Below are 25771 nucleotides of genomic sequence, written 5' to 3'. Positions count from 1 at the left end.
GTAAAGGCAGTGAGTGCAGCACTTTCCTTCAATGACATCCTACCTGTTAGCCCCAAATACAGACCCAGTAAAAGCAGTTTTTCGGAGAGGTTGTGGGCCAGGAGACCAACCACCAGCTGAAGCCACTCTCTGATGCTGCAGACAGGTCTACAGAGCCAAGTCCAAGTGCCTCCGCCGGGCTTTAAAGCTGCAGCCCATCTGTGCTCCGTCAGGCCCACGACACCATGCTGTCAGCTATCCCAGCCACTTTGCCGGGACGCAGCACAGGATGTTTGGGGGTCCCAGCACCTCAAAGGCAGGTGCCAAGTCTTGCCCACTGTGCCCCTGGTGTGTCTGGGTCCTGTGCCTGTCACACTCCAAGTATGCTGTCTGCTGGGGACACGGGCAGGCAGAGCTCATCAGGGGATTGGGACATGAGCCTCCCACATTCCATCCCTCGAGGCAAGGGAAGAATGTGAAGCCAAGACTTCCACTTCCACATTTGTAAGTGCTTTCACATCTGTTCGCTCATCTGATCATTACAAAAGCCCCGGGGAAACAGGCAGGAAGTAATTCACACCCCCCATCACAAAGGAGGAAACATGCAGGGAGAGGTGTCTGGGCAAGGCCACTGAATGGGCTGCACCAACTTCTCAGAACAGACTCTAGGGGCAGTAAACACCTGCAAACACACGTCACAGTAAATGCAAGGGTTTCTAAGAGTTACACTCATATGCTACTGGATACTTAGGAGCCTCGGAGCCATGGAAGAAACTTGGGAGTTGCAACTGTTGCTTTGTAGCTCTCTCATAATAGTAATGTTGAGAAGAAAGAGAAAGAATATTGACCACTTTTACTTGAAAAGAAAAAAATGGAAACATGGAACGTTTAGTGACTAGTGGAAAGCAATTCAGTAAAAAAAAAAAAAAAAATGAAAAGAAAAAAGATTCAAAAATGAAAGTTATGATGCCTTATTATACTGCTTGCTTTTACCAGTATCAAACTAAAATCTCTGCTATGAAATGTCCTGGCATTTTCTGGATTTTGTTGTGCTTGCAAAACACACGTTTCATCTTTACAAAGGTTTTACCTGGCCAATCTTTCTATTTAAAAAATGAATTATCAATATATAACTCTATTAGGTTATATATTATTTTCTCATGAAAGTAAAACAGATAATTAAAGAAAATTTTAAAATTGGGTTTTAGAAAATGACCCAAAAGCTCCTCACTGTAAAACAACCTAACTGTGGCATTTTGTCTCCTTCCAGGTCTTGTCTAGCATGTGGATGAATTTCCTTTGGTTGTTTTATGACATGGTAATCATACCACCTACACCATTTCATATCCTGATTTTTTTCCCCTTAACATTATATCATAAGAGCTCTTTCAGACTGTCTTCATAACCAGAACCCACAATTTTCTGAACTACTTATTACATAATCCTCTCAGAGGTAACACCATTAGTTCACTTAATCATTCTATTTTTAGACAAGTAGGCTGTTGCTGAATTTTTACTATCATAAATAATACTTTAATGATTATAACTTTTATTTTCTTCCCTTTTATTTCTTTTAGATAAATTCCTGAAGTATATTACCTGGTCAAAGTGGACAACAATTTTTTAAGACTTTTGACTTATTCTGCCCAAATTGCTTCTCCAAAGGTCTAGCACACATTACCAGCAATGAATAAGAATCTTTGGATTGAACTCTTATCATTAACCAGTATATCATCTGTATCATTTTATTATTTTTTGCTAATAAGTGAAACTATATCCTCACTATGTTATTTTGCATTTTTCTCCTAAAAATGCATACTTTTCCGCCATATGAATACTGACTAGTTGAACTTCCTTGGTGAATCATTATGTCCATTATCCATTTACCAACTATTTATATAGATTTAAAAGTGTATTTGTAAGAATATTTTCTATAGTTAAAATGTTAACTCAATGTTTACCATATTGATGGGAAATATTATTTCCCCACTCTATGGTTCACTTAAAAGTTTTTATTTTTCACCTGGACATATTCATTGTTCTTCACTTTTGGATTCAAGAGGCTTCTGAGCCAGCTTCCCCCTCCCCTCCCCCTTCCGTGTGTGACTGTATGCAATTCACTTCCTCCTCACCTCACACGGTTTAAACATTACACACCCATATTTAAGAGGCTTTACCTGTTGGTCATCAGGAGTCCATATGCCACATGTGATCTGACTTTCCAAGTTGATCTCAGATGACCAGTGTCTTTGTCCGCTGACAGAACCAACCAGGACAAACCCATCTCGATATGAAATAAGTGCTTGAGTCCCATCATGGCTCCACGTGAAATCACTCACCTTTGAGACACACATAGACAAAAAGGTGTCAATTTGTAATCTGAAAGGGAAAGCACTTTTATCAAAGACTACAGTCATTAACTTAGCCTTTGGCTAAGAGTCAGATGGCCTTAAAGAAAACAATATATAGAATATATGTATTGTAACACTAATATATAATATAAAAGATATAATTTGAAAAGCAAGGGTCAGTGCAGTGGTAAGTGCTTCACATATGTTAATTCTTTAAGCCTTGTTCGTGGGAGGGGTTATCATGCCCATCTTACGGAGAAAACAGACACAAAGGGGATAAGTAACTTATCCTTGATCACACACATCTGGTGAATGGCCTCACCAAGAATGATCCAGTGCCATTGTTCTATGACCTCCCACCTACAGTAACAGATTCTCCATTAGTGTCTCTGGGTCACTTATCAAAGTAGCAAAGTTCTCAGTTTCTTATTATATTAACTTTCTCAATCTTGCTAACAATATTCCCTCAATCAAAATGAAAAAAAAATTTAACTGGAAAAATCACATACACTTATCAAATGCATTTACTGAATTTATTCAAGTAACTACATTTTTAAAATCTTTTAATCTATTACTGTAGTGAATTACTTCTATGGATTTCCTCAAATTATATTACCCTTACATGCCTAGAAGCAGCCAAACTTGGAGGTGAAGTATTGTCTTTTATAGACACAGTTAAGTTGGTTTACTAATGAGTTTAGAACCTCTACAGCTGTATTCATGAGTGAAATAAACTTATGATTTCCTTTTTTGTAATGTATTTGTCTGGATTTATTAAGGTTATGCTGACCTCTCAGAATGAGCTGGAGAGTACTTCCTCCTGTCTCACTGCCTAGAAGAATTTGTATAAACTGGGATGACCTGTTGCTTGAAAGCTTGGTATAACATGCCTACAAAACTATCTGGCTCTGAATTTTTTTGTAGGAAGACTTTTAACCATTGCTTCAATTTACTTAATAGTTTTAGTATTAGTCAAACTTTTAAGATTTTTACTTCTTCTTGAGTCAGTTCTATTAAATTATTTTTTAAAAAATTTCCAGTTTACGTAAGTTTTCCAAACTGTTGGCAAGGAGTTGCTGATAGTATTATCTTTTTAAAAACCAACTTTATTGAGGTATAATTTATATACAATAAAATAAAGTTCCCCCTCAGAAGTCAATTCCCCACCCTCAACCTTGGTCCGGGGCAACCAGTTATCTAATTTCTCTCGCTAGCTGCTTATTCTTGAATTTTACATGAATGGAACTGTATAATATGTTCACTTTTGTGTATGGCTGCTCTTACTCAGTGAAATGGTTTGAGAGTATTCTAAATTCTTGTGTGCATTAACAGTTCATTCCTTTTCACAGATGAGTACTATTCCATTGTATAAATATACCTCAATTTCTTTATCCACCCTAACTGCCAGGCATTTAGGTTATTTCCAGTATTTGGCTATTATAAAATTGCTATGAACATTCATGTGTAAGACTTTTTGTAGACACATGATTTCATTTCTCTGCAGTAAATAAATACCTAAGAGTGGAATTAATTGCTGGGTTGTATGGTAAGTGTATGTCTAACTGCATAAGAAATGACCAAACTATTTTCCAAAGTGGTTATGCCATTTTATACTCCCAGCAGCAGCGTGTGAGAGTATCAGCACGTCTACTCCTCACCCACACTTGGTGTTGTCAGTCTCTTTTATTTTAGCTATTCCAGTAGGTACGTAGTGTTAGAACACTGTGCATTTCTCCAATACAGCCATTTCGAGCATCATTTCACATGCTTATTGATTATTTGCACATCATCTCTTGGGACAAGTCTGTTCAAATCCCTTGCTATATGTATCCATTCATTCATATATATGTGTTATGTGTATGAATATTCATATAGATGTATATATTATGTCTGCGTATATATGAATATGAGTTTTCACTCTTATTTTTAAGAGTGAAAAATTTTTTTTATCTCTCTATTTTTATCTTATTTTATCACACTTCTTGTGTGATAAAAATCTTAGATACAATCCTTTGTCAGATATGTGTGCTGCAAATAGTTTCTCTTACTCTGTGGCTTGCCTTTTCATTTTCTTAGTGGTCTCTTTTAAAAAGTGAAAGTCTTAAGTTTTGATGAGGTCCAGTATCAATTTTTTTTTCATCGTTCATGCTTTTTGTGTCCAATCCACTGAATGTTTACCTAATTACCTAATGTTTACCTAATGTTTACCTTAAGGTTGCAAACCCAAGGTTTCCAGAGAAGTTTAGTTTTTACCTTCACATCTGCGATTTATTTAGAGTTAATTTTTGTATAGAGTGTAACGTCAGAATCAAGGGTTTGTTGTTTTTTTTTTTTAAGATTTTATTTATTTGAGAGAGAGAGCATGAGTGGGACTAGGGGCAGAGGGAGAGGAAGAGAGAGAAGCAGACTCCACACTGAGTGGGGAGGCCCCCCACATGGGTCTCAATCCTAAGACCCTGAGATCATGACCTGAGCTAAAGGCAGGCGCTTAGCTGACTGAGCCACCCAGATGCCCCAAGGGTTTTTTTGTTTTTGTTTTTGTTTTTAAATATAAGACATTCAGTTGTTTCAGCACCATTTGTCAAAGATTATTCCCTGGATGTTACCTAGAGTTATTACGGTGATCCTTTCACAATACGGTTGACCTTTGAACAACTCAGGGCTTAGGAATGCTGACCCCTATGCAGCTGAAAATCCACATGTAACTTCTGACTCCCCCAAAACTTAACTATTAATAGCCTACTGTTGACCAGAAGCCTTATGAATAGCAAAAAAGACAGTCAATTAATACATATTTTGTATGTTATAGCTATTATATACTGTATTCTTACAATCCCGTTAGAGAAAAGAAAATGTTATTAACCAAATCATAAGGAAAATACATTTACAGTACTACGCTGTATTTCTTTAAGTTTTTATTTAAATTCTAGTTAGTTAACATAATGTAATATTAGTTTCAGGTGTAGAATTTAGTGATTCATCACTTAGATACAACACCCAGTGCTCATCACAAGTGCCCTCCTTAATCCCCATCAACCATTTACCCCATCCCCTCCCTGCCCACCTTGCCTCCAGCAACCTTCAGTTTGTTCTCTATACTTAAGAGTCTGTTTTCTGGCTTGCTTCTCTCTTTTTTTTTTTAGATTTTCCCCTATTTCATCTGTTTGTTTCTTAAATTCCACATAAGTGAAATCATAGGGTATTTGTCTTTCTCTGACTTATTGCACATAGCATAATACCCTCTAGCTCCATCTATATCATTGCAAATGGCAAGATTTCATTCTTTTTTATGGCTAAGTAGTATTCCATTGTGTGTGTGTAATATATACCACATCCTCTTTACCCATTCATCAGTCGATGGACATTTAGGCTCTTTCCATTATTTGGCTATTGCTGATAGTGTTGCTATAAACATCGGGGTGCATGTGCCCCTTCAAATCAGTATTTTTGTATCCTTTGGGTAAATACCTAGTAGTGCAATTGCTAGATTGTAGGGTAGTTCTATTTTTAACTTTTTGAAGAACCTCCATACTGTTTTCCAGGGTGTTTGTACCAGTTTGCATTCCCGCCAGCTTTGCAGAGGTGTTCCCCTTTTTCTGCATCCTCATCAATATCTGTTGTTTCCTGCATTAACTATAGCCATTCTTACAGGCGTGAGGTGTAAGAATGAGGTGAGGTGATATCTCATTGTAGTTTTGATTTGTATTTCCCTGATGATGAGTGATGTTGAGCATCTTTTCATATGTCTGTTAACTATCTGTATGTCTCCTTTGGAAAAATGTCTATTCGTATCTTCTGCCCATTTTTAAACTAGATTATTTGTTTTTGGGTGTTGAATTTTGTTCTTTATAGATTCTGGATACTAACCCTTTGTCAGATACATCACTGGCAAATTATCTTCTCCCATTCTGAAGGATGCCTTGTAGTTTTGTTGATTGTTTCCTTTGCTGTGCAGGAGTTTTTGATGAAATCCCAACAGTTTATTTTTGCTTTTGTTTCCCTTGCCTCAGCAGATATATCTAGTAAGAAGTTTCTATGGCCGATTCAAAGAGGTTACTGCCTATGTTCTCCTCTAGGATTTTGATGGTTTCCTGTCTCATATTCAGGTCTTTCATCCATTTTGAATTTATTTTTGTGTATGGTATAAGAAAGTACTTTAGTTTCATTCTTTTGCATGTAGCTGTCCAGTTTTCCCACCACCATTTGTTGAAGAGACTGTCTTTTTTCCACTGGATATTCTTTCCTGCTTCGTCAAAGATTAGTTAACCATATAGCTTGGGTTCATTTCTGGGATTTTTATTCTGTTCCACTGATCTATGTGTATGTTTTTGTGCCAGTACTCTACTGTCTTGATCACTACACAGCTATGTAATATAACTTGAAGTGATGCCTCCAGCTCTGCTTTTCTTTTTCAAGATTGTTTTGGCTGTTCAGGGTCTTTTGTGGTTCCACACAAATTTTAGGACTGTTCTAGCTCTGTAGAAAAAGCTGGTGGTATTTTTTTTTATTATGTTATATTAATCACCATATATTACATCATTAGTTTTTGATGTAGTGTTCCATGATTCATTGTTTGCATATAACACCCAGTGCTCCATGCAGAACGTGCCCTCTTTAATACCCATCACCAGGCTAACCCATCCTCCCACCCCCCTCCCCTCTAGAACCCTCAGTTGGTTTTTCAGAGTCCACAGTTTCTCGTGGTTCATCTCTCCCTCCCATTTCCGCCCCCATTCATTCTTCCCCTCCTGCTATCTTCTTCTTCTTCCTTTTTTTTTTTTAAACATATAATGTATTATTTGCTTCAGTGGTACAGATCTGTGATTCAACAGTCTTGCACACTTCACAGCACTCACCATAGCACATACCTTCCCCAATGTCTATCACCCAGCCACCCCATCCCTCCCACCCCCTACCACTCCAGCAGCCCTCAGTTTGTTTCCGGAGATTAAGAATTCCTCATATCAGTGAGGTCATATGATACATGTCTTTCTCTGATTGACTTATTTCGCTCAGCACAATACCCTCCAGTTCCATCCACGTCGTTGCAAATGGCAAGATCTCATTCTTTTTGATGGCTGCATAATATTCCATTGTATATATATATATACCACATCTTCTTTATCCATTCACCTGTCGATGGACATCTTGGCTCTTTCCACAGTTTGGCTATTGTGGACATTGCTGCTATAAACATCGGGGTGCACGTACCCCTTCGGATCCCTACATTTGTATCTTTGGGGTAAATACCCAGGAGTGCAATTGCTGGATCGTATGGTAGCTCTATTTTCAACTTTCTGAAGAACCTCCATACTGTTTTCCAGAGTGGCTGCACCGGTTTGCATTCCCACCAACAGCGTAGGAGGGTTCCCCTTTCTCCGCATCCCCAACATCTGTCGTTTTCTGACTTGTTAATTTCAAAAGCTGGTAGTATTTTGATAGGGATCGCATTAAATGTGTAGATTGCTTTGGGTAGTGCAGACATTTTAACAATATTTGTTCTTCTGATCCATGAGCATGGAATGTTATCCATTTCTTTGTGTCATCTTCACTTTCTTTCATCAGCGTTTTAAGGTTTTCAGAATACAGATCTTTTACCTCTTTGGCTAACTTTATTCCTAGATATGTTATGTTTTTGGTGCAATTGCAAATGGGATCGATTCCTTAACTTCTCTTTCTGCTGCTTCATTACTGGTGTATAGAAATGCCCCAGATTTCTGTATTTTGATTTTGTATCCTGCAACTTTGCTGAATTCATGTATCAGTTCTAGCAATTTTTTGGTGGAGTCCTTTGGGTTTTCTATATAGAGTAGCATGTTGTTTGCAAATAGTGAAAGCTTGACTTCTTCCTTGCCAATCTGGATGCCTTTTATTTCTTTCTGTTGTCTGATTCCTGTGGCCAGGCTTTCTAGTACTATGTGAAGTAACATTGGTGAGAGTGGACATCCCTGTCTTGTTCGTGACTACAGAGGAAATGCTCTCAGTTTATCCCCACTGAGGAAGATATGAGCTGTGGGTTTTTCGTACATGGCCTTTATGAGGTTGAGGTATGTTCCCTCAATCTCTACTTTGTTGAGGGTTTTTTTTTTATTATGAATGGATGTTGTACTTTGTCAAGTGCTTTTTCTACACTTACTGAGAGTATGGTTCTCATCCTTTTTTTTTTTTCATTAATGTGGTGTATCCCATTGACTGATTTGCAAGTATTGAACCACCCTTGCAGCCCAGGAATAAATCCTACTTGATTTGATGAAATGATTCTTTTAATGTACTGTTTGATTCAGTTTGCTAGTATTTTGTTGAGAATTTTTGCATCTGTGTTCATTAGGGATATTGGCCTGTAGCTCACTTTTTTTAGTGGAGTCTTTGGTTTTGGAATCAGGGTAATGCTGGCCTCATAGAATGAGTTTGGAAGTTTTCCTTCCATTTCTATTTTCTGGAATAGTTTGAGAAGAATGGGTATTAACTCTTCTTTAAATGTTTGGCTGAATTCCCCTGTGAAGCCATCTGGCCCTGGACTTTTGTTTGTTGGGAGATTTTATTATCAAAGAGTTCCTTTATGTTTGTTATCGCTTTATATATTTGGATGCTTCCAAGTTGGGGGCATAAATATTTATAATTGTCAGATCTTCTTGTCGGGATAGTCCCCTTTATTGTGATATAGTGCCCTTCTTCATCTCCTGATATAGTCTTTGGTTTAAAATCTAGTTTGTATGATATAAGTATTGCTACTCTGGCTTTCTTATGACACCTATTTGCATGATAAATATTTCCCCATCCCCTTTCAGCCTGCAAGTATCTTCAGGTCTAAAATGAATCTCTTGTAGGCAGATTTTTTTTATGCATTGTGACACCCTATGTCTTTTGATTGGAGCATTTAGTCCATTTACATTCAGTATAATTATCAATAGATACGTATTTAGTCCTATTTTATTACTTGTTTTGTTGTTGTTTCTGAACATTTTCTCTGGTCCTTTCTAGTCTTTGTCACTCTTGGTCTTTCTTTCCCACTCAAAGAGTCCCCTTTCATATTCCTTGCAGGGCTGGTTTAGTCAAAAACCCCTTTAGTTTTTGTCTTGGAAACTCCTTATCTGTCCTTCTGAATGACAGTCTTGTTGGGTTGAGATTTTTCCCATTTAGGATGTTGAATATATCATGCCACTCTCTTCTGGCTTGCAAAGCTTCTGTGGAGAGATCTGCTGCTAACCTTCGGGTCTGTCATTGTCTGTTAGGGACTGCTTTTGTCTTGCTGCTTTTAGGATTTTTTTTCTTTATCACTGTATTTTGCAAATTTAACTACAATATGTCTTGGTGTTGGCCTGCTTTTGTTGATTTTGATGGGAGTTCTCTATGCCTCCTGGATTTGGATGTCTGTTTCCTTCCCCAGATTAAGGAAGTTTTCAGCTATGATTTCCTCAAATAAAACCTTCTGCCCCCTTTTCTCTCTCTTCTTCTTCTGGGACTCCTATGACATGAACGTTACTAGGTTAGATGGAATCACTGAGTTCCCCAAGTCTACTCTTGTGATCCATAATTTTTTTGTTGTTGTTCAGCTTATTTTCCCTAATTCTATCTTCTGTATCACTTGTTCATTCCTCTACTTCTTCCATCCTTGTGGTCATGACATCCGGGCGGTTTAGAATCTCAGACATTGCATTTTTCATTTCTGCCTGTTTTTTAGCTCTTTTATCTCTGTGGTAAGGGTCTCCATGAGTTCTTCCGTGCTTTTCTCAAGCCCAGTGAGTATCTTTATGACTGTTGCTTTAAATTCTGCATAAGGCATATTACTTAAATCTGTTTTGATTAGATCTCTGGCCATGACATTTTCTTGTTCTTTCTTTGGGATGAATTCCTCCGTCCTGGCATTTTGTCTAGGTCTCTGTCTTCTCTGTGCTAGAAAATCCTGTTATGTTTCCTGCTCCTGAGAGTAATGGCTTTATGAAGAAGAGGTCATACAATGTCCAGGGCCCAGTGCTTCAGGAAGTGTCTCTGGTGTGTGCTGTATGCGCACTGCTGCTGTGTTCTGGCTGCTCTATCCCTCAGGTCAGTCATCTACAGAGGTTCTCCTCGTCTGCAATGGACAGTGTTCGGACCTTGGCCAGAGTGTGGTGAGTTTTAAGTGTGTGTACTCTGGTCTGCTTGTTAAATGAGACCAGATGCCACTTCCACTAGAAAAGAAGCCTTGCAGAACTCTATGGTTGGTAGACATGGTGTGTGTGTGGGTTTCTGCTGGTCTTCTGGGGAAGGGACCCACTGTGCTCATCGTTAGGCACACTTGGCCGAGAAAAGCAGTACCAGCAGAGTGCGGGGCGGGGGGGGGGGGGGAGGGGTTGGGATTAGGAGGGTAGTCAGCCAGGGTTGGGCATTGGGTTTTTTCTGGGGGTGGTTTTTGGAGGGGGGGGGGGGGAGGGGAATGGAGCCAACCAGCTCCTTTGTCCTGGGAGAGGGGAGTACGTGGTTGCTGCTCTCAGGGAAATCCTCCCAGAAGAGCAAATAATTTTCTTTCATGAGTCCATGTGTTTTTTCATATCACTGTTTTCACACTGTCTCTAGGTTGCTTGCCTGCCTGGAGCAGTGCAGTGCACTCTGGGCTCTATCCCAGCCAAGCTGGCTGACTTTCAAAACTCCGAACTTTAGGGACCTGGTGTGATGGGGATCTGCACTGGTCTTGTGATGGAGGGTCTCACTGTGCTGGGATGATGCAGGTTTGACCCAGAAAGGCAGTCACACCAGAGCATGGGGGCATGGGATTTGGAGCAAAGCAGGCTAAAGAGCTAGTGTCCAGGTTAGCCGCCCTCAGCAAGTGTCTCTGAGCCTATGCTGAGGGGCAGGGGAGGGAAATGGCACCCACCGGCTCTTTTGTCCCCAGAGAGGCAATGCTACCTCGCACAGAGGCGCTCTAAGAAGGGCGGACAGTCTCTCCCTGTGCGTCTTAGGTGAGCCTCAGATCCTGCCATCGGCCTCAGGTTCCCTGCCTGCCTTCTCTCCGGGAGTAAGGCAGCACCCTTCAGGCTCTATCCCAGCCATGCCACCACCTCTAAAACTCCAGTCTTTGAGCCCCACTGGTTGCAAAAAATCATGAAAATCAGCCTCTCTCCTTTTCCCAGCCAATGGCTTTGGGGATGTGTTCTCCTTGTACAAACCCATGCGCTCTTCTCTCTTCCACCTTTCTCTGAGACCAGGGCTCCCTCCCTCCCGCAGCACCAGCAATCTGTTTCTCCTCCAAACCGTGTCTCCACACTTCCTACCTTCTTTGATGTGGCCTCTTTTCTCCCTCTAGTTGTACAGTTTGTTCTGTCAGGTCTCAGGTTTTCTTGGGTATTTAGAATGACTTGACTGATAATTATTTAGCTGTGTCTGAGGGACGAGGCAAGCCTAGGGTCCTCCTATTATGCCACCTTCTTAGCTCGACCCCCCGCCCTTCTCTCTGTACTGTACATGTTGGAAAAAACCCATGTGTAACCGGACCTGTGCAGTTCAAACTGCAGTTGTTCAAGGGTCAACTGTATGTGCAAGTACCAAATTGTTATGCTGTATACCTGAAACTAATACAATGTGTCAACTACATCTGAATAAAAAAAAAAGACTATTGTTTCCCCCACTGAATTACCTTTTAATTACCTTTGATTACCTGGTAATCTCTATAGTTACACCTACCTTTTCATCCATAAAATTGTTTTAGGTTGCTTTTACTTGGAAATGTTTAACTTCCTTTAAAATCGGCGACATTACTGGACATATCACATTTCAGATAAAAATAAACTAAATGGACAAACACCAAGAGGACATAACATCTGCTGTTTTCCCAGCAGGGGTTACAGGTTTGTATTCAGTGGTTAACATGTCTCCACCGTGACAATGGCATGGATTTGTGAGATAGCTCTTCAACAGCTGGTCTGAGGTTACTGAAAAAAGTTGTTTGCTTAGCAGGGTAAACTCAAAACCCTGGTTTCACTGACCCTATGTTTCAACTAACTACACTATTTAGTTTTTCTTAAGAAACTTAAAAACATTTTTTAGAGATAACATTAATTCTGCAATAAAATTTAAAGTCTTTTCATTTTGCAAAAGTAATGCTACTTATTTACATGCATTCTAACTCATTCATCTTGGAAGAGATTTGTACTAAAAAGAAAAACATCCTACCAGAGGGTGGAAGGGTATGGCCAGTGAAAAGAAGCTTCTCCAAGACACCACCGGTCACGCAGTCAGAGAAAATGATAACAAAGGATGTTTCCGTGAACTCACTGGGTTTATTAAATTAGGTCAGCGTAGAGTGTTAAGAATATACCACAATTGGAAAAGCAAGAACAAGGGAACTGATACTCAGTGCAGTAAAGAAAATAAGCAGGAAGCCCCCCTCCTTCTGGCTGGCTTTCAGTGGTAGAGGCTGTGTGATCTTGCCTCACCGAGCGTGGTGTCAGACGTGGATTAACTGCGTCTGAGCACCAGCCTCGTCAGACCTCGGCCCGAGGCAGCTTTAATCACAACGGCCAATGCCTGTGCGGGGCACAACCATCCTTGGTGACTAATCCTACACAATAAGGCATGCACTTTCCAGACTCACTTTTGAAATAAAGGATTCATAATCATTTCCTGAAAAAGAAACTGTTAAAGCATCACTCAGCTTTGGCCAAACGTTTGATTCCTCTGTGACACTGCAAGTCATGCTGTGTAACATGGACCACCTGTCACTTCCTCTGAAAAGTATTATTTTTCTCTGAGCAGATTTCAAGGATCCTCCGCGTCCAAGCCAGAAAACTGTCCTTCCTCCTACCAGGTACTGTTTCAGGGGCACAGACAGACAGTACTTCTTCAGCCAGTGAGTCATCATCCCCAGGGCATGATGTTTCTCTACTCAGGTAAGTTCTGATGCCAACACAATTCAAAGCAACCCAATCTTCCTGAGAAAGAAGTGTTCACTGTTGACAAGTGCTCATTGGGCTTCAAGGTTTGCAGAATCAGAGTTCCAAACAACAAAATTATAAAAAAGTCTAGATCAGATCACAGATACAGTGATTACTTTTTGAACATGGCAGGGATAGGCATTTGTGAGATTCCAGGTGCTTCCAGGTGTTCTGTGGTCCATATAAGTTTATTCCCCTCCAGGTCTGAATTCATCCTCCCTTTCTTGTTTCTAAAATGGTTTTTTGTGCCAAATTCTCAATGAAAAGAAAAGCTGAGGGATATGGTGGTAGTGGAAACCACACAGCTGCTATATGGGGATGACAGAAGGTTCCGTCCTCAGACAGGCTGCTGTCAGGAGAAAAGAGTGTGGTGGCAGCAACGCCTGGCTGGTGGGGCTGGACTCTCTAACAGTAATGAAGTCTGAGCTCTTTTGGATATACTATGAATACATGCATTTCTGCTAAAAGAGAAAAAAGTGTCTTGTCTGGGAAGAAGACAGTGTGACAGAGTGTTCTGGACTCAAACCTGGCCTCAAGTTCTGCTTCACCACCCACGAAGTTCCCTGGGCAACTCATTCAACCTCCCTGACCAGGGTTTGTTCCTTCCATTAACTGCGAATGGCATCTGCCCAGTAGGGTTCCTGTGGAGTCTGAGAGACAACACATGAAAACGACGAGCACCTAGTCAGAGTCTGTCCTAGCTCCTCTTTGTGGTCCTTCTCAGAGCAACGCTTTAGAGACCTTTAGTCGTCCAAAGTCTGAAGACATGTCTGACTCGATCGCTGGACCTAAGGAAATGAGTTCATGCTCTGGTGGATGGGAGAATGAGAGCATTTTAGAGACCCTTACAGACGAATTCAGAGAAGTCTCTCCACTTCACAGGAAGCCACAAAGTGTTGCTGCCTCAAGGCCTGAAGACAGTCTTGGTGATGACATTATGACTACTATTTTTTTTTAAGATTTTATTTATTTTAGAGAGAGAGAGAGAAAGAGAAAGAGAGAGAGCGTGCGTGTGCGAGTTGGGGGAGGAAGAGGGAGAGAATCTCAAGCAGACTCCCCAGTGATCACAGAGCCCAATGTGTGGCCCAGCCTCCCAACCCCAAGACCACAGCCTGAGCCGAAACCAAGAGTCGGACGCTCAACCAGCCGAGCCACCCAGGCGCCCCGACATTACGGCTGTGGTCAGGGGTACGAGGTCGCAGTGCCTCATATGTTATAGGCACTAGAGCAGTATGTGGTGACAACCATCAGGTACAGTGTCCGAAGCACTTTCTACGTTTAATCTTATTTAATCCTCCTACCGATCCTCTGAGGCAGGTAGCATTAGAGTCCCTATGCTACAGATGAGAAGCCTGAGGCACAGAGAATAAGTATCTCCTACTAAGAAATCATGGAGTGAGACTCTTGCTCTGTGTGGCCTGACTCCAGCACTCATGCTCTTGACCACACTGTCTACCCTCCGGGTAGCATGAACGTCTCACGGTCATGGGGATTTTCTCATCTTTGGCTCTACATCAAGATGGCTGGTTAGTAGTCACAGGTAGGATCTACCTCTTCCTTTTTTCACTCCATGGAGGTATACAGGAAACTGATGAGGCCTTCTCAGTCAGTCAGAATTATCACATTTACTCTACCAAATACATGAACTCACAAAAGAGAATGTTCTATTTTACCTAGAGGTAGGTTTGTCTTCTGTGATGACAACTTACAAAGACCCTTAGTATAATAGTAACTGCTAATGGTATCTTTGTTCCTTGCAATTCTGTGTCACTTCACTGGTCATATTTTTAGACTTGGGGAGCTTGTAGCTTATTTAAGCAACAGATGGGAGAAGAGGGTGAGAATCCACTTCCTGAGAAATGTATAGAAAGGCAGTCACAAGGAAACCATCCCTGGAGTGGTAAAACAATCTAAGACAGCCCTCATGGAGAAAGGTCCCCTGAGGACGTGGTTCTGAAGCCAGAGGGGATGGGACCTGTGTTACTAAGTACATGAGAGGAGACGCGGAGCTCCATACGGCCCATCATCACAGGGGGAAGAGTGAAGAGCCAGATCTGTACCAGAGACCAGAAGAATCTCTGGAGCAGGTTTAAAAATAGCATCACTCAGCAGGGAGTCCCTGGAGCGCCTGTTTTCCTCAGAGCAGAGACAAATTTGTATCAGAAAGGAAGAGCTGAAGGATGACAACAGGTGGCCACGCTAATTGAAAACCTGACAGAAGAGAGTGTTAAAAACTCAGCTTGATGAGGAGGTTGTGAGAACAGTTCAGTTCGTGTGGAGCTCCCTGCCAGAGAACTATGAAGATTACAACACAGGGAAAGTACCTTTCAAAGGGAGCAAAGAAGTGATACGCCCTAAGCACTTCAGAGGATCCAAATTTAACATGTAATCACAACAATGAATGGTAAAAAATGATTTCACAGGTTTAATTAAAGCTTAAAACTTGGAGAGTTCTCACAATAGCAGAAGAGTTGAACAGAGAAGTATGATCTTTCTCTTTTTATCAAGTGATATACTCAAGAGGAATGAGAACCAGGATTCTAGTTTTATTTATTTCTACTCCACCTATTTCTGGAAGGAGCTTCCATTTGTCCTGGAATACGCGCTCTGCACTCTCTCTCCAGCAATGTCTCACTGGAAGAGACTCCTGCCCACTCACCTGAGCCCCTCGGTCGTTGACCAATTCCACAGACCACCTCCCTTCGTACTGAATCCACACAAATATCCCTCCATCTGCGTCACACGTGGCCAGCTTCTGGTATGGCTCATTCCACCTCACCAGCACAACCTAGAAAATAACCAAGAAGATATTTACCACAGGGAATGAAGCAGCGGGCCAGGAGAATGTCTCTGAAGAGATGAGACTTCAGAACTAAAGCGAAGGCATTGTCAAGGGGAACGAATGGCTGAGGGCAGGTGTGGGGATTAGCAGAGAGGACAGGGCACAACCCACAGGTGGCAGAATCACAGGGAACTAGACCCCCATGACAAGGCTTCCTGGTCAACGGCAGACACCTGAGCAAACAATAAACTGTGGCACAAAAATGCCCATTCCCAAAAAAACAGAGAGGAAGCCCTGCTTCTCACAGGTGCAAGAACAGTTCAGCATCTAGACAACTTGGAAAAAAATACAGTTGCTATGCCTAAGCTACGCAGTACTCATCGCAGAGGAAATATGAAGAAATTATAAGCTTCAAAATTTGTGAGTATGACAACTTAACTTTTTCCTTTGAAAAATTCTGGTCCTGGACAAATCACTCTCATCTTTCTCAACTACCACCCCCTCATCCCAAAGGCGGACCCTCTGGTAGGGATTCTGTGGGATTCGGTAAATGCCCAAGGAGCCCGAGGGCAGGGCTCACAGAGTCCAGGAAAACCAGTAAGTACACAGGGCCATGACATGGTCCTGGGAGCTCATGACCACAAAACAATACCCTGCCTTCACTGTGGGAAATGTTCCCCGGGTGTCACCTGACTGGCCTATGCCGGTGACAGTGAGGAATTCATTCAGTCAGTCCGACATCTGGTTTGTACTTACTAGGTTCACACTGTATGCCACTACACGACCAATGCCCAGATGGAGAACACCAGACCCCACGCTCGCAAGGTAAAAGTCCATCCGGGAGTCAGAACATCCATGGATGCACAGACATATACTAATAATGTGTGTCAGTCAAACGAGCACTGTCACCACCCAGCCAGAGTGTGCGTCAGTCAAACGAGCACTGTCACCACCCAGCCAGAACACAGGGGCTGTTCATAAGGAAGATCTGAATCCCGTCTCCCCCCAGGACCTCACTTCATAACCCTGATGAACATGCAGCACCAGAGTAAATGGTCTCCACATTCTAAAACAGCAAGCAAGCAAGGCCAAGGACAAACTGTCAAGGACCTCTGCAATGGCCAGACCCCTCCTCACGCCCCCCTGCATCCAGACCACAGACTAACACAAAAGTCCTGTCGCTTCTCAAAGTCTTTCAGTTGGTTTTCAGGTACCAGAGAGCTGGACAGGCCCCCAGCCTTGGTCTGCCACACTTGCTGGCATCAGCGTTTGCTGCAAGATGCATAATAAAATCTAAGAGGAAATTATTACCCCCTTGAAATGTAAGGGTATTGTAGCTCTTTTTTTTAAAACTCTGCAAAGAATCAAAAAACAGCTGTAAGGCTGCAATCCTTTGAGACCTGGCAATCACCAGGCAAATCTCACCTAGTTGCTGGCTCCCCTGCCAAAGTCAGCTTTCATGGATGTGGCTGCCAACCACGCCCTCAGCAGCCCGATCCCACTTTCTCTCTCTGCTGGACCCGCTGCCTCACTCTGGTCACAGCTCTGCAATTGCAGCATGTACCCCATCCTCCCTAACCCCTGGTTTACGCGCACGCCTCCTCACTGAGCTGTGCACCCGAGGAAAGGGACAGAGGCAGGCTCATCTATGAATACTGACACACAGTAATTCTGAGTGTGTTGTGCCAAAGAGTAATACATAATTAGAAGTTATGATCCTTATTCAATTATATCTTGGAACTATAAAAGGTTATTGAAAACTACGTCCAGGGGCGCCTGGGTGGTTCAGTCGCTAAGCGTCTGCCTTCGGCTCAGGTCATGATCCCAGGGTCCTGGGATCGAGCCCCACACTGGGCTCCCTGCTCGGCTGGAAGCCTGCTTCTCCCTCTCCCACTGCCCCCTGCTTGTGTTCCTTCTCTCACTGTGTCTTTCTCTGTCAAATAAATAAATAAATAAATAAATAAATAAATAAATAAATAAAATTAAATTAAATTAAATAAAATTAAAAAAAAGAGAAGAAAAGAAAACTACGTCCAGAAGGCTATTTTCAATGCCCAAAGCCATTTTAACAGCAGCCAACACTGCTTGCCTCCCTACTATGAACTGTAGGTGCTGAGGATAGAGATTAAGACATCTTTGCACTCGTGGAGTTCAGTTCACTAAACAGACGTAATATAGTGCTCTAAATGCAGTTACAGAGTTGTGAACATACACAGGAGGGGGCCTCAACACAGGTGGATTGGGGGGTGGGGGGACAAACCCAGATTCATTTTTTTAAGTCCAGTTTTTTAAATCCTCTATTAAATAAATAAAAATAAAATTCTCTATTTAAATCACTGATCTAATTAAAAAAACAACCAGTAACATCATCAACAACAAAAGTCTTTAGATGACACTGAATGTGTCACAAAGTTTAGAATTTCCAAACAGTCGATCAAGGCCAGCTTCATAAACTTCTTTCAGAACCACAATGACTTGGCCCGAGCACCGCAATCCACAATCGTGCATGCAGCTCCAATTTGGCCCTTGAAGACACACAGTCATTGTTTAAGCCCACAATCACTGATGTACTTCAGAATGGCCACCACAGGAGGGAACAGGACAAATAATGCATGATATTACCCAACTGATCAGTTCTTAAATTATTTCCTTAAGTTAACACAGAGTCCATTCATCTGCTATGACCTTCCCTATAGGTAACATTTGATGACAAGGTGTCGTATCTTAGAAAATAAAAGTTGGTCACATTTTCTATACTTTTGCCTTTCTGCCTTGAACATCCATTGCCAGGTATGGTTGAATATGAGGTTAACATCAATCATAAAACCCCTCTTCTTCATGAGAACAGCCGTGGAGTCACAGCATGACACAGACGCAAAAGAGCTAAGGCAAAAAATATTTTAGTTATTTTTCACTTTAAAGATTCCTGCATCTTACGACAACACAGTAGTAGTTGTTGAATAAACAAAAGGTTCACAGACTCAGTTTCATCTTTTTGTAGTTCCTGATCAGTACAGATACAGCAGTGGATGCGAATGCAGTCCCCATCTGCACACCTCTGCTGTGAGTTCTAACCAGTGTGGCTGAATAGGTGGGTAGCTCACCTAAATTAGAGAAAGAAATCTTTCCAGTGATTCTTGGTTTAAAAATAAAGTCGAACTGCTAATGCTGTTTCCCTGGATTAGAATTCTCATTTCCTTTCTCGTCTACAATTCATAGCTGCCTGCCTTATCTCCCAGCAGCTTATTTCCTGTTCTCCAAGTCCTTCCAGTTGAGCTGGCAACGTCAGGACATCCCAGAGTGCTGAGAAACTACCAACCAGGGGCCCACCGCCCGCAGTATGTGGCGGGGTGTTTGACCTCTGCCCAGGCATTCTAAGGCAGAGCTCCCCTTCTCTTCTTAAAGGAAACAAGGCTCCAGTTTACTCTCGGCACAAAAGAACTCGGGCGTTGAAGGCACTAGCTGAAGGGTGTGTTCTGCGGAAAAGTCAGAAGATAAGCTAAATATTGGCGCAGGTTTTTGATTATTCAAAAAAATGCCAACCTGTTGCTCTCTCCAATGTTAGACGAACATTCTATCATTTTATAGTTATTGTTATTAATAAATATTTATTGAGAACTATTAAAGACATAGAAATCTACATTAAAAATATAGAGCAGGTCTGCTGAAAGTCTATTTGGGATGTAATCTAATGCTCTAAGTAAGTCACCTCATTTCCTACACCCCATCTATTTTTAGGGAGAACAAACAAGTGTCAGTTAACCCATCTCAAGGATGTTCACCTTTTCAGGCAGAAATCTTTTAAATGGTGTTGGGAGATACAAATATAATTATATTTTATAGAAATGTACAAGAAACCACCCCAGTGAATGACCAGTATCACCAATGCTTAGAAATATTTCCCTTAACCTAAAAAGAATGTAATCTGAATGAACACTAAATACAAATACCTCAAGTAATAAATCCCTGTGATTATCATCATTCAGTTTTTCTTACTCTGTAATTTTGGTTAAGTGAAACAGAAATAAGTTCAACTGTGCCAGTTTAAGTTTAGACACATTTAATAAAACAAAATGAGTTCTAGAAATGGTATGAATTTTAGATACATTTAATCATTCTAACAAAGAACCAAAAGCATCTTGAAATCGAAGCTGGGAAAAAACTCAACAGGGATAGTGGTTTCCCAGACTGACGCCCGCCAGCACAAAGGGCCGGGAAGTGCTCTGGGGGCACGTGCAGGCTCTGGACCTGAGTCCTGGCCTTGCCACTCACCAGAGCAACTCACTGACTGACTTGGGGTCCTCTTCTGCCCATGGGGCAACAGCAACACATCTTTCTAATGTGTGTGAGGAGTATGTTGAGAAAGGAACTTAGCACCGTTCCATGCACACAGCAAACACCCAATCAGTGAGAACGCCATGTTATTCAAGTGTGAGCTAAAAATTCCAGAACATAGAGACTAGTTCAGCACAGCATTTACATGTATAGTTTCCTCTTCCTTGATAGAAGATAAATAGTTGGAAAGTCAGTCCCTCTTCCCAGGCCCACCTCCTGCTGCTTGCACTCCCCACCCAATTCTGTACCTAAAAAAATCACCACCACCACATACTTCCTGGCACCTTTGCCCAAAAATACATACCCCTCTGCCCGTTGATACTGGTGGTAATTAATGCCTTCCCTGACATCCCCACTGCTTCCTCTTGCCACTTCCACAGTACCTTCCACAATGTTCACAACCTGCATTTACTCCCTCAAACATCTCGGTTCATCGCCTGAGAACTTCTTTGCTTTCATGTTCCCGGAGCCCAGCACTGTGCCGAGCACACAGTAGGCATTCCACCAATCTTTCTAAACTGAACTACTCCTGAATGATGACTGGCCACATTTCTGTAGAATTTTATAATATTCTCTCTCAACAATAAGATGTTAAGATTAGTTCAAATGAGGGGCACCTGGGTGACTCAGTCAGTTAAGCATCTGCCTTTGGCTCAGGTCATAATCCCAGGGTCCTGGGATCGAGCTCTGAGTGGGGCTCCCTGCTCAGCGGGGAGTCTGCTTCTCCCTCTCCCCCACCCCACTCCTGCTCCATCTCTCTCAAATAAATACAATCTTTTTTTTAAAAATCAAGTTAAGATTAGTTCAAATGAGTTTTTTTTTTTTTTTGGTACCAGCTTGTGACAAAATTCACATACCATACAATTCACTCATTTAAAATGTACAATTTAATGGTTTTACTATATCCACAGAGCTGTGCAACCATCACAATAAATTTTAGAACATCTTCATCAACCCCCCAATGCTTCCCCTCCAGCCCTAGGCAATCACTAATTTTCCTTCTGTCTTTACTGATTTGCCTATTCTGGATATTTCATACAAATGGAATCATACAATATGTGGCCTTCTGTGTCTGGCTTCTTTCACTCAGCATAATGTTTTCAAGGTTTATCCACGTTGCAAGCATGTAACAGGACTTACTTCCTTTACATGGCCAAATAATATCCCACTGTGTGGATACATCACACTGTGTCCATCCACTCAGCTGATAAACATCGGGGTTGTTTCCATCGTTTGGATATTATGAATAATATTTCTATGAACATTTCTGTACAAATCTTTGTACGGACACGTTTTCCTTTTCTTGGGTATATGCCTGGGAGTGCAGTTGCTGGGTCAAATGGTAATTCTATGTTTACCTTCTAGAGGAACTGTTTCCCAAAGTGGCCGCACCAACCTATACTCCCAGCACCACTGGGTGGTGAAGGTTCCAATTTCTTCACATTCTTTCCAATACTTGCTATCATATCTTTTTTAGTATAGCCATCCTAGTGGATGTGAAGTGGTTGTGATTTGCATTTTTCTGATGGCTAATGATGTTGAGCATCTTTTCAAGTGCTTATTGGGCATTTATATATCTTTTCTGGAGAAACGTCTATTCAGATCCTTTGCCCCTTTTTAATTCAGTTGTCTTTTTTCTTACTGAGTGGGAGAAGTTTTTCTTGTTAAGCCCACTGAAACACTGACCATATTTGAAAAAAAAAATTTCAGCTTTTATTCCCATATAATCTTATTTCTCTCACTTAAATATCCACAGATCCATTCATGCATTCATCCAGTTCCAAGTTGTTGATGAAGAACTCCAAGAAGGAAATGGCCAGAGACAATAAAGAATTCAGAGAACACAGGTATGAGGTCAGAGCCTAGAATCCAGGGACCACAGGGCCTCTGAATGGTTCTGACTGGGAATGCGCTGGGGGATGACTTTCTCAGACCCAGCTTCTCTAGGACACTGTGCAGGAAACTCACAGCTACACATTTCTTCCTGATGTTTTCCAAAACTTCTTGTTCAGAAATAACACATCTTCTTACTGGATAGAGTTTATATCATCAGGCAGGGCTGCATTACGAACAAAGAACTCTACCAGGTCTCCTGATAAAAATGCAAAATCACCAATCCCAGCCTGATCCACTCAGTGGCAGTAGGAGTCTTCCATAAAAGCAATATAGAAAGTGCTGTGAACAGTCTGTAGAAAACCCAACACGCAGCCCCTTCATCTCCTGACCACTTTCAGCCGCTGATTTGTACACACGTCAAAATCCAGTGGCAAGAATACTCTCGATGGTTCTAATTTCCTTTCTTTTCCATCCAATCTCAGCTGCCATCTCCTGAAGAGAAATTTTACTGGAAATCATGTTCAATCACAAACACTCCTGACTGAGGTTTCAAAGCACCTTACCGTAAGGAACTAGCATGTTTTCTCCAGCATCACTTCTCACTTACTCTCACAAAAGTGTACTTGGTATAGACAGTAGTTACTGGCTTTAGCCAATTTTGAGCTAACACAACCATTCAGTCTCACAAGGAGGAAAGGGAGGTTAATGGGGTGAAGAGGCCTGCCTGAGGTCACACAGCAGGTTCAAGGTAGGTCAGGGTCTAGGCCAGAGCCACAGTCTCCTTGCCGATTCCGAGCACTTGCCTCCATTCCCAAGGTCAACCAGATTGGCCCATAGCCACCTATCACTCAGCACCACCTGGGTGCTGCTCACAGGGACACACACAGATGGAAGAGATGCCCCGCTCTCAAGGAGCACGTGGTATAACGCTCGGAGAGGTTACCTCACTTTTTGTTTCTTATTAATAAGCATGTACTCTTGCCATCGTACCCCTGAGATGCATACACTAATAAAAAATAACTTCTATCAGCAAGTTCTGTTCTGACAGAGGAAAACAAAAATCATATTAAGAAGAAATAAACTAAAATGTTAGCATTAGTGGATTACAATTTTTATCAGAACTTTTCTACATCTTCTGATTTTCCCACAATGAACGTATTTCAGCTTTTCATACTCCCTTAACATGATATTTAAAAAATTTTTCTTAGCAGTAATAATGATAATCAATAATTTGCATCCTTTTCACATACATTAGCTTATTTTGTCTTTGTAAGTATCTTAGAAGGAGGTATTACCATTACTATAACCTTCCTATTTTATAGATTAAAAAGGTAGAGCTGAGAGAAGGTACAAATCTCCCCAAACTTTTTTTTAAGACTTTTTTAAAACTGGGCAATATTTATGACATATATAAAAGATTTTTTAAAAAATTCACCTCCTCAGGTGCCTGGGTGGCTGGCTCAGTTGGTTAAGCGACTGCCTTCGGCTTGGGTCATGATCCTGGAGTCCTGGGATCGAGTCCCGCATCGGGCTCCCTGCTCAGCGGGGAGTCTGCTTCTCCCTCTGACCCTCTTCCCTCTCGTGCTCTCTCTCTCTCTCTCTCATTCTCTCTCTCTCAAATAAATAAATAAAATCTTAAAAAAAAAAAATTCACCTCCTCAAAGTACTCTCCCCATTCAGCAGCTCAGCAGGACTATTTGAAAGACCCTGTGTGTTCTTCCTATACCTCAGGGTTCCTCCTCTAAGAAAAAAAAATGCTTTCTTGGGTAGTTCATGTTTTCATTTCACATGCATTTTTATATTTACATATTACATGAATGTATCCTCACTTAAATATTTTCTTTTTAAATTCTAAATATTACAGAAAAATTTTAGCATACACCAAAGAAACGCAACTAGGATAATAACCCTCCGTGTGCCCATCATCCAGCTTTAAAACGAACATTTCTGCATATTTTTAAGCTTTAAAAAACTACGTGTTCTTTAACTCAGTGTCATGTTGTGAAGTTCACTGCCACGGACAGCTCTAACTCACTGATATCCACTGTGGGAATACACCACAATTTATTTATTCGTTCCCCTGCTGATAAACGTTTAGGCTGCCTTCCTGTTCCTCCCTGCTTTTACTAACAATGCTGCGTATGGACATTCTGCTGCAAGCCCCCCTGTGCACGAGCGCCGTTCGGGGTAACTGCATTAAAGGCATGCGCGGCTCTGCCTTGACAGACCTCACCAGGTTAGAGACCAGAACGGTTTATACCCTATCAGCACTTTACCTTTGCCCTATATCCGAACCATACTCGATGCCAGACTCCTAGATTTTTTCCAATCTGACAGGTGTAAAATGATTTATCTTGTTTCTGATTCTTATTTATCTCCACAGACTTAGAGTCTCTCCAGCTTGGAAGGTCTTAGTTTCATGCTCTGATCAGACATACCAAGGTCTTTTCCTTCTCCCCGGTCTCCTCCACTGGGCTTAGGGAAAAGAATGACTGTTCCACGCCATGCCTCCACCAACTATACCTGCCTTTGTGATTTCCTTGAAGAAGAAATCCGAGTCTTGGGGATCCAGGAGTCATTACGAGGCTTCTGCAACACACCCCACACAAGGCCTTGTGAGGGCTGCAAAGAGAGCAGGCACGGCCGTGCCCTTGAGAAGCACCGACTGCAGCCCCGGAAGAATGGGACAGATTAGGAAGGTGGCGGGTTCTGGCTGGCCGAAAGATGTGATCAACTTAGGGTAGATTCACATCATTCCTGTGTCCGCCTCTTCGTTCCGTTTTGGCAACCTGCCGCCTGCCTGGAGAACCCCCGGGATGGGAGGCCACTGTGAGGCTACAGAGAGGCAGCTGAGGCTTTAGATGACTCTGAAAAGAGGCTGTAAAACCCAAGCAGTTGAGCCCGCTAAAGCTAAAGACGGGGCCTCTCCCGCAACAGGCCCCGAGGTAAGCCTCGAAATTGGTGCAGGATTTCCTTCAATGTGCAATCAAGTGTCACCGCCTCCGTGCCAATGTCTCCGCATCTAGCAGGCAGAACTAAGAGCTCCCTCCTGTGTGCTGCCCGGGCCCTCCACTGGTCCTCTCCTCCAGCCCCTGTGCTCTCATCACTTCCCTGAGCCTCTGGGGAGGAGGCAGCCTCCTCTGTCTGACACAGCCCAGACTCAGTACCCTTTCCCGATGGAGCAGGGGACAGGAAGAGTACTCCCGCTGTGGGGAGAGCATCCACTGTGAGGGAGTCCCATGCTGTCTGGAAAGGGGAGGTTTTGTTGTGGGAAAAGGAGGAATAATAGCTAGCTGCCACTTACTAGGGTGCTCTCCCCAGTCCTCAATAAACCTCTCTACTTGGCATCTTTAGTTCGAGCCTGAGAAAGGGATTCTTGTGCACTTAATGGTTCACTGTGGTTTCTCCTTAGTGCTCAGAGGAAGGGGTGTTGGTTAGGGACCAGCTGACTCACCCTGATCCCGGGAGAGCTCGAGGGTGCACCCCAGGTGGTCCCGCTTTGAGGCAAGGGGCAGCCCCTGTGCTCCCCTAGCTGTCCGTCCCTGGCTGCTGGCTGGGAATGGCGGCGGGGGGGAGGGGAG

General features: G+C 42.2%; 1 protein-coding gene across 10 annotated transcripts in view; it reads right to left on the bottom strand.

Annotated features, from left to right (window-relative positions):
• TULP4 (TUB like protein 4) overlaps window positions 1-25771 on the bottom strand; it is a 228948-nt gene that overhangs the window by 62660 nt on the left and 140517 nt on the right. For all 10 annotated transcript variants that reach the window (XM_025866390.2, XM_025866393.2, XM_073894169.1 and 7 more), the window contains 2 exons: window positions 15897-16025; window positions 2157-2318 (listed from right to left, as the gene is read on the bottom strand). In XM_025866390.2, the coding sequence (XP_025722175.1) occupies window positions 2157-2318; window positions 15897-16025 (291 nt within the window). The remainder of the gene's footprint in view (window positions 1-2156; window positions 2319-15896; window positions 16026-25771) is intronic.

Source organism: Callorhinus ursinus, unplaced genomic scaffold, assembly GCF_003265705.2.
Source record: "Callorhinus ursinus isolate GAN/ISIS: 27379988/994484 unplaced genomic scaffold, GSC_fseal_2.0 scaffold6, whole genome shotgun sequence".
NCBI lineage: Eukaryota > Metazoa > Chordata > Mammalia > Carnivora > Otariidae > Callorhinus > Callorhinus ursinus.
The sequence above is the reverse complement of the archived record's forward strand: the minus strand, read 5'-3'. Positions and strand labels throughout refer to the sequence as shown.